The 14,463-nt window shown below is 37.0% G+C and overlaps 1 protein-coding gene across 2 annotated transcripts in view; it reads right to left on the reverse strand.

Annotated features, from left to right (window-relative positions):
* The window catches only part of SPIDR (scaffold protein involved in DNA repair), a 429,134-nt gene that overhangs the window by 308,802 nt on the left and 105,869 nt on the right, over positions 1-14,463 (reverse strand). For both annotated transcript variants that reach the window (XM_049633718.1, XM_049633719.1), the window contains exon 6: positions 13,882-14,126. In XM_049633718.1, the coding sequence (XP_049489675.1) occupies positions 13,882-14,126 (245 nt within the window). The remainder of the gene's footprint in view (positions 1-13,881; positions 14,127-14,463) is intronic.

A 14,463-nucleotide genomic window follows, 5' to 3' on the forward strand; every position in this document is an offset into this window, starting at 1 on the left:
CAATCACAATTCAGTGAAAACCTATCTCACATTATTTAAAAAAAAAAAAAAAAAAAGTCATGCAGGAGGTTCAAGAAGGCCCTGCTTGTATACAAACATGTTCTGTTTTCTGTGTTTACTTTTTCTTTTTTTTTTGTTAACAGTTCCATTGAAGTCTAATTGACAAATAAAACAAATATTTAAAGTGTACATTGTGGTGATTTGATATATGTATACATTGTGAAAGGATTCCTCCCATCTGGTTAATTGACAAATCCATTGCCATATATATTTAACTTTTGTGTGTATGAGAACATTGAAGCTCCAGCCTCTTAGCAAATTTCAACTACAAAATACAATGTTATCAACAGTCATCATTGTGTTTTCCTTTATTTTCTTTTTACACTAATACCAGATTTTTATTGTTCTTCAAACAATCTGAAAACTACTACAGCTTATCAAAGTTCAAAGGTAGTAGCTATTACTGTATTTTACTTTAAATCTTCAGAACTTATTCATCTTATACCTGGTACCATTTTACCAAATTCTCCACAACTGGCACAGGCAACCACTTTAATCACCCTCTGTTTCTATGAGTTTGACTTCTTTTTTTGTTTAGATTCCACTTATAAGTGATACCATGCCATACTTGTCTTTCTCTGTCTGGCTTATCTAACTTAGCATACTGCCTTCGAGGCCCATCTATGTTGTCACAAATGGCAGGACTTCCAGCTTTCTAATGGCTGTGTAATACTCCATTGTGTGTGTGTGTGTGTGTGTGTGTGTGTGTGTGTGTGCGCGCGTGCATGCACCACATCTTCTTATCAGTTTATCCACTGGCTGACTTTAGGTTGTTTCCACATATTAACTACTTTGACTAATCCTATGATAAACATAGGAGTGCAAATAACTCTTTGGTATCCTGTTTTCATTTCCTATGGATTACTGAAAGTAGAATTGGTGGATCATACGTTAGTTCTGTTTTCTGTTTTGTTTTGTTTTTTGGAGACCTCCATACTGCTTTCCATAGTGGTTGTGCCAATTTACATTTCCACTAACAGTGCACATGGTTTTTATTTTCTCCATATCCCCACCAGCACTTGGTATCTCTGGTTTTTTTGAGGATAACCATTCTAACAAGTGTGAGTGATATCTCACTGAGTTTTGACTTACATTACCCTGATGATCAGTGATGTTGAGCACCTTTTCATGTACCTGTTGGCCATTTGTATGTCTTCTTTGGATAAGTATCCATTCAGTTCCTCTGCTCGTTTTTAGTTGGATTGTTGTTGGTTTGGTTTTTGAGTTGTAGGTGTTCATTATGTATTTTGGATATCAATCTTTTAATAGATACATGACTTACAAATATTTTCTCCTTGTAAGGCAGACATTCTGTAAGAATGTCTTTATCATTGTGTTAATGGTTTTCTTTTGTGGTTTTGAAGCTTTTCAATTTGGTGCAGTTCCACTTGTTTAATTTTGCTTTGGTTGCCTTTGCTTTTGGCATCAAATAAAAAAAAAAAAATCATTGCCAAGACCTATGTCATGGAACTTACCCCATGTCCTCATCTAAGGGCTTTATGGTTTTTGGTCTCACATTCAAATCTTTAACACATTTTGAGTTGGTTTTTGTGTATGGCATAAGATTGTAGTCTAGTTTCATTCTTTTGTATGTGGCTGTCCAGTTTTCCCAAAACCATTTATTGAAGAGATTGTCCTTTCTCCATTGTATGTTCTTGGCTCCTTTGTCACAAAAAAAAAATTGACCATATATACAAAAGGACTATTATGATCATTGAAATATGTGTCTGTTTTTATACCAATACCATGCTGTTTTGATTGCTACTCCCTTGTAATATAGTTTGAAATAAGGAAGTGTGATGCCTCCAGCTTTGTTCTTTCTCCAGATTGTTTTGGCTGTTTCAAGCCTTTTGTGGTTTCATGAAAACTTTAGGATTGTTTATTCTATTTCTGGGGAAAAAGCCATTGGAATTTCAAAAGGGGTTGCGTTGAATCTGTAGATTGCTTTGGGCAGTATTAACATTGGAATAATATTAATTCTTCCAATCAACGAACACATTTATTTTTGTCTTCCTCTATTTCTTTCATCAGTGTCTTATACTTTTCAGTGTACAGTACTTTTATTTGCTTGGTGCAGTTTCTACCTAGGTATTTTAATCTTTTGATACAACTGTAATTGGGATTATTTTCTTCATTTCTCTTTTGGATAGTATATAGAAATATAACTGATTTTTGTATATGGATTTTGTATCATGCAACTTCACTCAATCCATTTACTAATTCTAACAGTTTATTGGTGGTCTTTAGGGTTTTCTACATATAATATGCCATCTGTAAATAGAGACTGTTTTACTTTTTCCTCTACAATTTGAATGCCTTTTATTTCTTTTTCTTGCCAAATTGCTGTGGCTAGGACTTCTAGTTATCTGTTGAATAAAAGTGACAAAAGTTGGCATCCTTGTCTTTTCCCTTATTTTAGAAGTATCACGTCAGCTGTAGGCTTACTATATGTGGCTTTTTTATGTTGAGGTACATTCTCTCTGTACTCAAATTATTGGCACTGTTTCTCATGAATTGATGTTGATATTTGTCAAAAGCACTTTATGCATCTATTGAGATACCCTATGATTTTTCTCCTTCATTTTGTTAATGTGGTATGCATATCATGTTGATTGATTTGTGTATGTTGAACCATTCTTACATCCTTGGAATCAATCCCAGTTGACCATGGTGTATGAAACTTTTTTTAATTTGGTTTGCTAAAACTTTATTGGGGATGTTTATGTCTATGTTGATCAGAGATATTAGTCTGTAATTTTCTTGTGGTGTCTTTGATGTTAGTATCAGAGTAATCCTGGCCTTGTAAAATGAGTTTGGAAAAGTTCCTTCCTATTTTATTTTTTGAAAGATTTTGAGAAGGATTGGTATTAGTTCTTCTTTAATTGTTAGGTAGAATTCACCAGTGAAGGTACCTGTTTCTGGACTTTTCTGTGTTGAGAGGTTTTTGATTACTGATTCAATTTCCTTACAAGTAATTGATCTGTTTAGATTTTCATTTTCTTCCTGCTTCAGTCTTAACAGATTGTATATTTCTAGAAATTCTCTATTTCTCTTAGGCTGTCCAATTTGTCAGTGTATAATTGTTCACAGTAGTCTCTCATGACCCTTTGAATTTCTGTGGTATAATTGTAATGCTTCCTCTTGCATATTTAATTTTATTTATTTGTACCTTTTTTCATTTCTTGGTATGTCTTGATAAGGTTTTGTCTTTTTTTATCTTTTCCCCAAATCATATGATTTTAATCTTCATAAGTAGTTAAGACTTGCTTTGTGGCCTAACATATGATCTATCCTGAAAAATGTTCTATGTGCTCTTGAGAAGAATGTGTACTTTGCTGTTTTTAGATGTAATGTCCTATAAATGTCTGTTAAGTCCATCTGATATAATGTCTCTAAGTCCAATATTTCCTTCATGATTTTGTCTGGATGATCTAGCTATTGTTGAAAGTGCAGTGCTGTAGTCCCCTAATATTGTATTTCTGCCTTCTTTCATATCTGGTAAATTTGCTTCATATACTTAGGTGCTCCTATGTTGGGTACGTAAGTATTTATAATTGTTATATCTTCTTGATTAATTGATACCTTTGTGACTACAAAATGATCATGTTTTTGTTATAGTTTGTGTCTCAAAGTCTGTTTTGTCTGATATAAATATAGCAAGCCCTGCCTTCTTTGGATTTCCATTTTCATTGAATGTGGTTTTATATTTTTTTACTTTCAGTCTATATGATCCTGTAAGGAGTGAATTTCTTACAGGCAGCATGTAATTGGGTCTTGTTCTTATATCTCTTCAGCCACTCTACGTCTTTTGATTGGAGAATTTAATCTATTTACATTTAAAGTAATTATTGATAGGTATGGAGTTACTGTTGCCATTTTGTTAATTGTTTTCTGGCTTTTTGTAATATGTTTGTTCCTTTCTTCTTCTCTTTGTCTCTTCCATTTTAATTTGATGATTTTCTACAGTTGTTTGTATTGATTCCCTTTATCTTTTTTTATATATCTATTACAGGTTTTTACTTTGTGGTTACCATGAGGCTTATAAGACATCTTATATTTAAGCTGTAACAACTTAAGTTCCAATGCATACTAGAGCTCTATATATCTATTTCCTCTTGTTATGATGTTTTATGTTTTTGATGTCACAAATTACAACTTTTTACCTTGTTTAGCCATTAACACATTTTTGTAGTTACAGATTTTTTAATACTTTTGTCTTTTAATCTTAATACTATAAGTGATTTACCCACCAGCATTACACATCATTAGAGTATTCTGAAATTAACTACATGTTTATATTTACCAGTGAGATTTATACTTTCATGCTTTCCTGTTACTTTTGTCCTTTTGTTTCAGCATGAACAAGCCCCTTTAACATTTCTTCTAAGGCTAGGCTAAGGTTGATGAACTCTGTTAGCTTTTGCAAGTATGTAAAACTCTTAATTTCTCTTTCAGTTGAGAAAGACAACTTTGCTGGGTAGAATATTTTTGGTTGGCAGATTTTTTACTTTTAGAACACTGATATATCATTCCACTTCCTTCTTGCTGCCAAGTTTCTGCTAAAAATCCACTGCCAGTCTCATGGAGGTTACCTTGCACATATCAAGTTGGTTTTCTCTTGCTGCTTTTAAAATTCTCTTCCTGGGGTGCCTGGGTGGCTCGGTCGGTTAGGCGTCCGACTTCGGCTCAGGTCACGATCTCACGATCTGTGGGTTCTAGCCCTGCGTCGGGCTCTGTGCTGACAGCTCAGAGCCTGGAGCCTGTTTCAGATTCTGTGTCTCCCTCTCTCTGTGACCCTCCCCCGTTCATGCTCTGTCTCTCTCTGTCTCAAAAATAAATAAACGTTAAAAAAAAATTTTTTTTTAAAAAAATAAAATTCTCTTCTTTAGCTTTTGATAATTACATTTCTTGATGTGGGTTTCTTGGATTCATTTATCTAGAACTCTATAAACTTCTTGGATCTAGAGGCCTGTTTCTTTCCCCAGATTATGGAAGTTTTCAGCCGTTATTTCTTTGTTTTTTTTTTGTTTTTTTTTTTTAACGTTTATTTTATTTTTGAGACAGGGAGAGACAGCATGAACGGGGAAGGGTCAGAGAGAGAGGGAGACACAGAATCTGAAACAGGCTCCAGGCTCTGAGCTGTCAGCACAGAGCCTGACACGGGGCTCAAACTCACGGACCGCGAGATCATGACCTGAGCCGAAGTTGGATGCTTAACCGACTGAGCCACCCAGGCGCCCCAGCCATTATTTCTTTGAACAAGCTTTCTGTTCCTTTCTCTCTCTCTCTTCTCTTTCTGGGACAACTATAACACAAATATTCATCCACTTCATGGTATCCTTTAAGTTCCTTAAACTATCTCCATGCTTTTTCATTCTTTTCTCTCTTTGTTTCTATGTTTAGATGAATTCCATTGCCTGTCTCTGAATTCACTGATCTTTTCTTCCAGCTGATCTAGGCTTTTGAAATTTCTACAGTCACTATATTGTTTTCAGGTCTGTTGTTTCTGTTTGGTGCATGCTTATATTTTCTACCTCCTAAAATTCTCACTTTGGTAATGCATTATTCTCCTGACCTTGGTGAACATCTTTATGACTATTATTTTGAACGCTTTGTCAGACAAATCACTTCTCTCCATTCCACTAAGGTCTGTTTCTGGAGTTTTTCTTGTTCTTTTTGGAGAACATATTACTGTTTCTTCATTATCTTGGAGTCTCTGTGTTGATTTCTGTGCATTAGGTAAAATAGCCACCTCTCCGAGTCTTTATAGAGTGGTCTTGTGTAGGTGATGAACCTTATTATTCAGACTGCCCTGAGCTCTTAGTTGTCTCCCAAACCTTGTGGAAGGCAAAGCTGCATTCTTTGTTCTTAGTAGCTCCCAGTAGTTGTGGGTGCCAATACCTGTCAGTGTGCCAAAGAGTAGGAGCTCAGTCAGCACCTAGATATAGGCTGTTTAAAAGCTGCTTTTAAAGTCAGCAACTTTTAAAGTATCCAAGCAGACAGACCTCTTTCATGGAAAGACTGGAAGCTGGGCATTTTTCTCTGCTCCCTCTGCTCTGAGTCCTCAAGGGACCATCAGGTAAGAATTGCTTCCTTGTTTGCCACCGTCCTGTGGGACCCACAAATCACAAGTCCCCCTGGCCATCAGGGCCAGGAGATCAAGAGATGTGCCCTCTGGGAGACACTGGAGATCTAGAGTGTACAGGGAGATGTCATCTGCTGACCTCCCTGATCTCTGGGGAGGATGGCAGTCAGCACCTAGGTATGTCTTTTAAATTAGAAGCCTGACCCTCAGTCAGCAGCAGCAGCTTTTAAAGTACACAAATAGGCAGCTTTTAAGAAAAGACTGGAAGATGAGTGTTATCTGCTCCCTCTGTGCTGAACCGTGGAGGAAAAACTACAGCAAGTCCAAGCCAGGTTGACAACTATTTCTTTGTTTGCTATAGTCTTGCGGGTCTTATGGACACAAGCCCTGTTAGCTTTCAGAGCTAGGTGTTTTTTGGAGGCTCATCTAAAGATGAGCAAAAGTCTTAAAAACTGGGGTGTTAGATGTTGGGTTCAAACTCTTTGCTTATGGAAAACCTGGGAGTTATGAATCCCTACCTATTGTATCACTATGCCTGGGGTGAAATTTATGGCTAGACTGTGTCTTACCCTCTCCTACCTGTTTCACTGTGGCTATTTTCTAATTCATCCAGTGCATAGGAGTCACTCAGTTTCTGGATTTCTTTCATGGGTAATTGTTTCATGTGTAGCTACAGATTTGGCATGTCCAAGGGAAAAGTGAGTCTAAGAGGTTCTCATACTGCCATCTTGGATGAGAGCCTCCAAATGACTCTTGTCAATATAGTCAGCAAAGTTATTCACAGATAAAATCCAAAACACCAATGCAGAATAAAAAATTCACTAAGAAAGTTAAGATATTTTAATTATCTTTTACACAAAAAAATTGACGGGTAACCTATCTGAAAAGATTCCTGGCATTAGTTCAACAGGGCTAAACATTGCTACAAAAACCATATGAAGGGAAAAAGAATAACAATTGAAAAATATTCCAACATTTCCCAAAAAAGCTCATTAAAGTATTTTTTTCAGTTTATTTATTTTTGAGAGAGAAACAGAGAGAGTGAGTGGGGAAGGGCTGGGAGAGAGGGAGAGAGAGAATGTCAAGCAGGCTCTGCACTGTCAGCATGGAGCCTCATGTGGGGATCGAACTCGCAAACCATGAGATCATGACCCAAGCCAAAACCAAGAGTCGGATGCTTAACTGACTGAGCCACCCAGGTGCCCTTCATTGAAATATTTTTAATAAACTATATAAAGTGAGGAAAAATAATTTAAATAAATGTAGTATAATGTATTTAAGTTTTGTTTTCTGTTAGATATAATAGGCATTGTGAAAAATAACTTTATCATAAGAATAGGGAGATATGGCTTTATTATTGACAACATACTTAAATATAAAAACAATTTTGCATTGACTTTCATTAGTTATGACTTAAACAGAATAAAGTCATGAATCAAAAAGATAAAATTTTTTTTAAAAGGGAAGGGGCGCCTTGGTGGCTCACTCCATTTAGCATCTGACTCTTTGATTTTGGATCAGGTCATGATCTCATGGTTTGTGGGATCGAGCACCGTGCTGGGCTCTGCTGACAGTGCAGAGCTTGCTTGGGATTCTCTCTCTCCCTCTCTCTTTGACCCTCCCCTCCTCACAAGTGTGCATGTGCACACACACTGTTTCTTTCTCTCTCTCAAAATAAATACATAAACTTAAAACAAAAAAACAGGTAGCCCAAAGAGTAACATTTCTCTATGGGGCAAACACAAGGGAAAAGTTCAATGTTCTCCAAACTTGAACTGCCAACAACTACTTAACTTGATCCTTGCTAATGAGCCACAATCTGGTTAAAAACAAACAAAAAAGCAACAATTATTTTAATCACAGCTATGGTCATTCTAGATAAGGAAAATCTATTATTTACACCTGTATTTTTCTTTTTTTTATGTTTACTTATATTTGAGAGAGACAGTGCATGTGGGGGAGGGGCAAAGAGCAAGGGGGACACAGCATCTGAAGCAGGCTCTGCACTTAAAGCAGTGAGCAGCCTGATGCAGGCCTTGAAGATCATGAAGAACCATAAGTTCATGACCTGAGCCAAAGTCGGACGCTCAACCAGCTGAGCCACCCAGATGCCCAGGCCTGTATTTTTCTGTACTCTGTCTGACAAAAGTCAGTAACTGGGTTTTGTTTTGTTTCATTTTGTTTTGTTTGGTGATCTTTGTGAGGATTATCAGGACATCAGTATTCTCAGCATTTTCATAGGAGTTCACTTCAACAAACCAAATTTCTTAATGCAAAACTGTTTCTTTGATCCTTATGAGATAACTAGCTAAGAGATTTTTCTAAGCATGATGCTCTAGTGCTTTCATTACAAAACAGCATATGAATCAAAATATATTACCTTTTCTCCTCCTTCAGAAGGAAGTCAACAAACTGTCATCATGGGCAATCATAAGCTATCCTAGTCAGTTTAGAAAGCTGGCTCCTATTGTCAATAGTCTTCCAGTTTGAATGCCTGAGACTGACAACCCTAATCACATCAAACTCATTTTTAACATTTAAACACATTATCAACTTGGAAGGAATGGCCACAAAACAGACATCCCTCACTTAATGTTTATTTATTTATTCTTGAGAGAAAGAAAACATGCGCACATGCCCCCAGAGCGAGGGAGGGGCAGAGAGAGAGGGAGAGAGAATCTCAAGCAGGCTCTGCACTGAATAGTGGGAGCCTGACGTAGGGCTCAATCATACGAACATGAGATCATGACCTAAGCTGAAATCAAGAGTCAGACACTTAACTGACTGAGCCACTCAGGTGCCCCTGTATATCCCTTATTTAGTTATGACTTAGAAATCACAAGAAGAAAACAATCGTCTGCATATTTGTGGAGTTGCTTCAGTCATTAGCAAAAACTCTGTGTCCTCAACTCCAAATGCTCCTTTCATCTTCTTACTCTTCCCCTGAGGGCTCCCTGGCTGTGATCTTGAATGCAACTGCTATCTCTCCTCTCCTTTCCACACAACAGACATGGAGGGCATCCTGCCCTCCTGTGTCTCCTGGGATGTCCACACAACAGACATCCCAGGAAGGGATGGTTTTGCTCTTTACAGAGGCTTCCAATTTTACACCTTCCCTTCTACTACAGCTGTGATGCATAGAGGGAGAGGAACAGCCCATCCCTAATTGTTTTGATGCTATTGTAAATGAGATCATCTTTTTAATTTATTTTTCTGCTAATTAGTTGCTACTGTACATAGAGATCTGCTATTGATTTCTGTATGTTAATTTCATATCCTGCTATTTACTGGATTCGTTGATTAGATATAAGAGTTTTTCGATGGGAGTCTTTCGACTTTTCTATATATAGAATCATGATGAAAAAAACTGCAGACAACACAAATATATGAAAAGATATCCCATGTTCATGGATTGGAAGAATTAATATTGTTAAATGGCCACAACTACCTACAGCCATCTATAGATTCAATGCAATCCCTATCAAGATTCCAATGGCATTTTCACAGAAATAGAAAGAGCAACCCTATAATTTGTATGGAACCACAAAAATTCCAAATACCCAAAGCAATCCTGAGAAAGAACAACAAAGTGGGAGACATCACACATGCTGATTTCAAGCTATACAATAAAGCTATACCAATCAAGTAAAAACAAACATATAGACCAATGGAACAGAATACAAAGTCTAAAAATAAACCCATGTATACACAGTCAACTAAAATTTGATAAGGGAGCAAGGATACCCAAAGAAGAAAAGACAGTATCTTCAATAAATGGTGCTGGGAAAACTGGATATTTACATGTAAAACAATGAAACTAGACCTCTATTCTTACAATACTCACAAAAATTAACTCAAAGTGGACTAAAAACTTAACCCATAAAACCACAAAACTTAAGAAGAAAACAGAGGAAAAAAGTGGCTTGACATGGGTGTTGGCAATAATTTTTTTTGGATATGACACTTAACCCACAAGGAATAAAAAAACAAGTGGGACTACAAAAAGCTAAAAGCTTCTGCACAGCAAAAGAAATAATCAAAATAAAAAGGCAGCCTACAGAATAAGAGAAAATGTTTGCAAATCACATACCTGATAAGCAGTTAATATATAAAATATTCAAAGGAATTTGTACAACTCAATAACAAAACACACGTACAAATAATCCAATTTTTAAAATGGGCAAAGAACCTGAATAGACATTTTTTTAAGGAAGATATTTAAATGATCAACAGGTATAAGAAAAAGTGTTCAACATCACTAATCTTTATGAAAATGCAAATCAAACCACAATGAGGTATCACCTCACACTTGTTAGAGTGACTATTATCACAAAGCCAAGAGATAACAAATTCTTGTTAAGATATGGAGAGAAAGAAACTCTTGTGCACTGCTGGTGGGAATGTGAGTCAGTTCAGTCACTACAGAAAACAGTACAGCGGTTCCTCAAAAAATTAAAAATGGAACTACTGTATGATCCAGCAATTCCACTGCTGAATATATATCTGAAGGAAATGAAATCACTATGTTGAAGAGGTCTGCACCCCCATGTTCATTGCATCATTATTTACAATAGGCAAAACATGAAAACAACCAGAGTCCACTGACAGATGAGTAAAGAAAATGTGGTGTGTGTATATGTGTGTATGTGTGTGTGTTGTATACATACACACATACACACATATACACACACAGGAATATTATTCAGCCACTGTAAAGAAGGGACTCCTGTCATTTGTGACAACATAGGTGGACCTTGAGGGAATTATGTTAAGTTAAATAAGTCAGACAGTGAAAGACACTGTATGATCTCACTTATATGTGGAATTCTGAAAAACAACAACAACAACAAAAACAACACAAGCTCACAGAGAAAAAGATCAGAATTGTGGTAACCAGAGGTGGCAATGGGGGGTGGAACTGGAGGAAAGTGGTCAAAGAGTACAAATTTCAGTTATAAGATAAGTAAGTAATGGACATGTAATGTACAACATAAGGAGGATGATGGTTAATTAACACTGCTGTATGGTATTATCTGAAAACTGGTAAGAGAGTAGATCCTAAAAGATCTTATCACAAGGAAAAAACCTTTTTTTTTTCTTTTTTTCTTGGTATCTGCATGAGGTGATGATGTTCATTTCACAATATATGTAAGTCAAGACATTACGCTATACACTTTAAACAGTGCTTTATATCATTTATATTTTCATAAAACTAAAAGAAAAAACACAATAAATGTAAAAGGAAAAAAAATTATTACTACTAAAATGCAGACCAACATTCTACTTTTAAAAAGTAATGGGGGGGGGGGTGCCTGGGTGGCTCAGTCGGTTAAGCGTCCGACTTCAGCTCAGGTCATGATCTTGTGGTTTGTGAGCACAAGCCCTGCATCGGGCTCTGTGCTGACAGCTCGGAGCCCGGAGCCTGCTTCAGATTCTGTGTCTCTGTCTCTCTCTGTCCCTCCCCCACTTGTGCTCTGTCTCTCTCTATCAAAAATAAATAAAATGTAAAAAAAAAAATTTTTAATTGTTTAAAAAAAAAGTAATGGGGGATGGGTGACACAACATGAACAAGTGATAGAACTAACCACACAAAATAGACACCTTCATGCATTCTTGCCAAATACATCTACACACATATAAAAGAATTCAATGCCAAACAGAAAGTGGAAAAAACAACTTCAAGTTTTGTTTGAAAGTATAGAAGCAAAACAATAATAAAAACTCAGACCCCAGTATATCAATTGTACAAAAAATGTGTATGGTCAATTTACAACAGAGAAAGTAAGAGGCTAACAATTCCCTCCCACAGGGATGGGGAGGGGGGGAGCCTCATGATTTTCTCATCAAGAAAACAAAACAAAACAAAACCATCTGATCCCCTGTATCACCCTCCTGCCTCATCTCAGGCATTGTCAGCTCCACAAAATGTCCTTCCCCACACCTCATGACCAGTCTTGATCCTTTTCTGTTTTCTTTTCTGCTTTTCTTTGACATAAAATTTGTCTCCTTTTGACATTACTTCCACTTTACTTCTTGGGCCCTCATCATACATCCTCCTAACACAGGACACACAACAGTGCTCAGCACATAGTAGGCCCTCAGTAGGGTTGGGGACATGGCTTTCTGTAATTATATGGCATTAACTTCAAAAACAAGGACATTCAAATCCCTCCAACTGTCTTCCTTTCCTGTTCTTTCCAGAGACTATTAAACCACCACCATTTTCTTTTGAGGCTTTAACACATCCACTCTGGGCATAAGACCTTCTGAGTTATTTTGTGTTATAAACATAACATAATATATATGGTGAATAAGCATCGATAAACTCACCATGTTACATCCATCCCAGTAGACTCTGTCACATCCTTATGCTCCTCCCTCTACTCCTATGCTTAAGACAGGACTCTCCTCCTCAGCCTTCCCTCCCCTACTTCCTTTTCCTAGACACTGACAGAGCAATTATTTCCAACCACTCTGTCTCTACTGGGTCCTCCCCATTATTTTCTAAATAGGCCTCACCTTTCATCTGATGTCTCTTTGGACCCAAGATCCCTTTCAAGCCACTAGCAGATAATCTCCGCATTTGACCTCTCACCTCAAGTCCCCATCCTAGAAGTCACAGCACTGTCCCCACTCCTATGCCATTGGGTTCTCAATATGCATCACATCCTCTGCCTCATTATTTAAACATTTCCTAAACATATCCAAAACCTGTGCTTTTCATTGCCACGTTTGCTCTTTCTACCGAAACTCCTTTTTCCTTGAATCTCTCTACTAAGTTTACTTTTGTGGCACTGCTTCCCACAAGTTCTCACTTTCATTGAAATTTTACTTTCATTGTTTTGTTCTAATTTAGAACACAAAGAGACCATGTATTACACACGGTTGGTACATGGCTCTCATAAGGCACATCCTGAGCCCCTTTCCATGCCCTGCTCCACCCACTATGGCCTGGCCTTTGTGGTTCTCCATACACATACCAGCTGGTTTCTTATCTGCATCTTTGCTCTCTTGTACATCTTTGCATTTGCAAGTGTTCCTTTGGACAATCTCTGTAACTGTACTTGTAAAAGTAATTTGAATATATTTATTTCTGTTTTCCTCTTTATAACTTTTTCAAAAACAGAAATAGTCATTTACTTGTCTTAATTGTCTAAGTATCTGGAACACTGATGCTCAATAAAATTTGATAAACTCTAACAACCCACCCCACTAAGGAAAGCAGTCATGTAAGCTGTTATGACTGAAACAGTAAATGCTTGACTTAGATAAACAGTTCCCTAACTCATCTCCAGAAATTAGAACTTCTATAATTGCTTATTGAACTTAGAGTTCTATTCTGCCAATTTTCCTCTCCAAGTAAACAAGTTAAGTATTTTTAAGTTAGCCTTTTAGGTATTTGGATTTTTAAAAATTTTATTTATTTATTTTGAGAGAAAGAGAGAGCGAGACAGCGAGAGAGCAAGAGAGGGAGAGAGAGAGAGAGGGAGAGAGAGAGAGAGAGAGAGAGCGAGCAGGGGAGGGGCAGAGAGAGAAGGGAAGAGAGAGAGAATCCCAAGCAGGCTCTGCACTACCAGCACGGAGCCCGATGCAGGGATCAAGCCCATGAACCAAGACCTCAGCTGAAACCAAGAGCTGGACCTTAACCAACCAAGCTACCCAAGTGCCCCAGGGATTAGATTTTTAAAGAAAGATAACAACTTTCTAAACAAGTATTTAAAGAGACGTAATTTAACCTTAGAAGCTTCATCTTTGCTGATGGTCCTGGAGTCCTGGGAAACGTCTGCTTCTGGGGCGTGTACAAAATGGTCTCTGCAGATTTCACCTTCCGCCTTATTGGTCTCTCCATCACCTCTCTAACATCAGTTCCAAAATCCATGTGGTTTTTGGGAGAGGATTCTGAATCAATGAACAAGACATTTTCTGAGTCATCTTCCTTTTCACTATCTGATGAATATTCCAAAATTTCTGTAGAACTTCTCTGAAAAAAAATTAAGAGAAATGCAATTACATTTGGAGAAGTCTTTATTCAAGTACATATTTACATACACCTGTTATTCCATTCTCTTCTGTTTATATTCATTGATATAACTTTGTAAATACAGTTATTTGTAGGTTAAACTTTTATTTTGACATGAGTTCCAAAGTAAAAAAAGCCATATACACAAAGACAAGAGAGTGTTAAGCCAGTTGTAAGCCAGATATTATCTCATAAAATCCACCAAATTCAGTGCAAGTATTTCAATCTTCCTTTGGTAAAGTAAAAGAAATGTGCCCCATATACAGTCAGTCTCAAAAACTGAACTAGTAAATGGCTG

This window comes from Panthera uncia, chromosome F2 (genome assembly GCF_023721935.1).
Source record: "Panthera uncia isolate 11264 chromosome F2, Puncia_PCG_1.0, whole genome shotgun sequence".
Classification (NCBI taxonomy): Eukaryota; Metazoa; Chordata; class Mammalia; order Carnivora; family Felidae; genus Panthera; species Panthera uncia.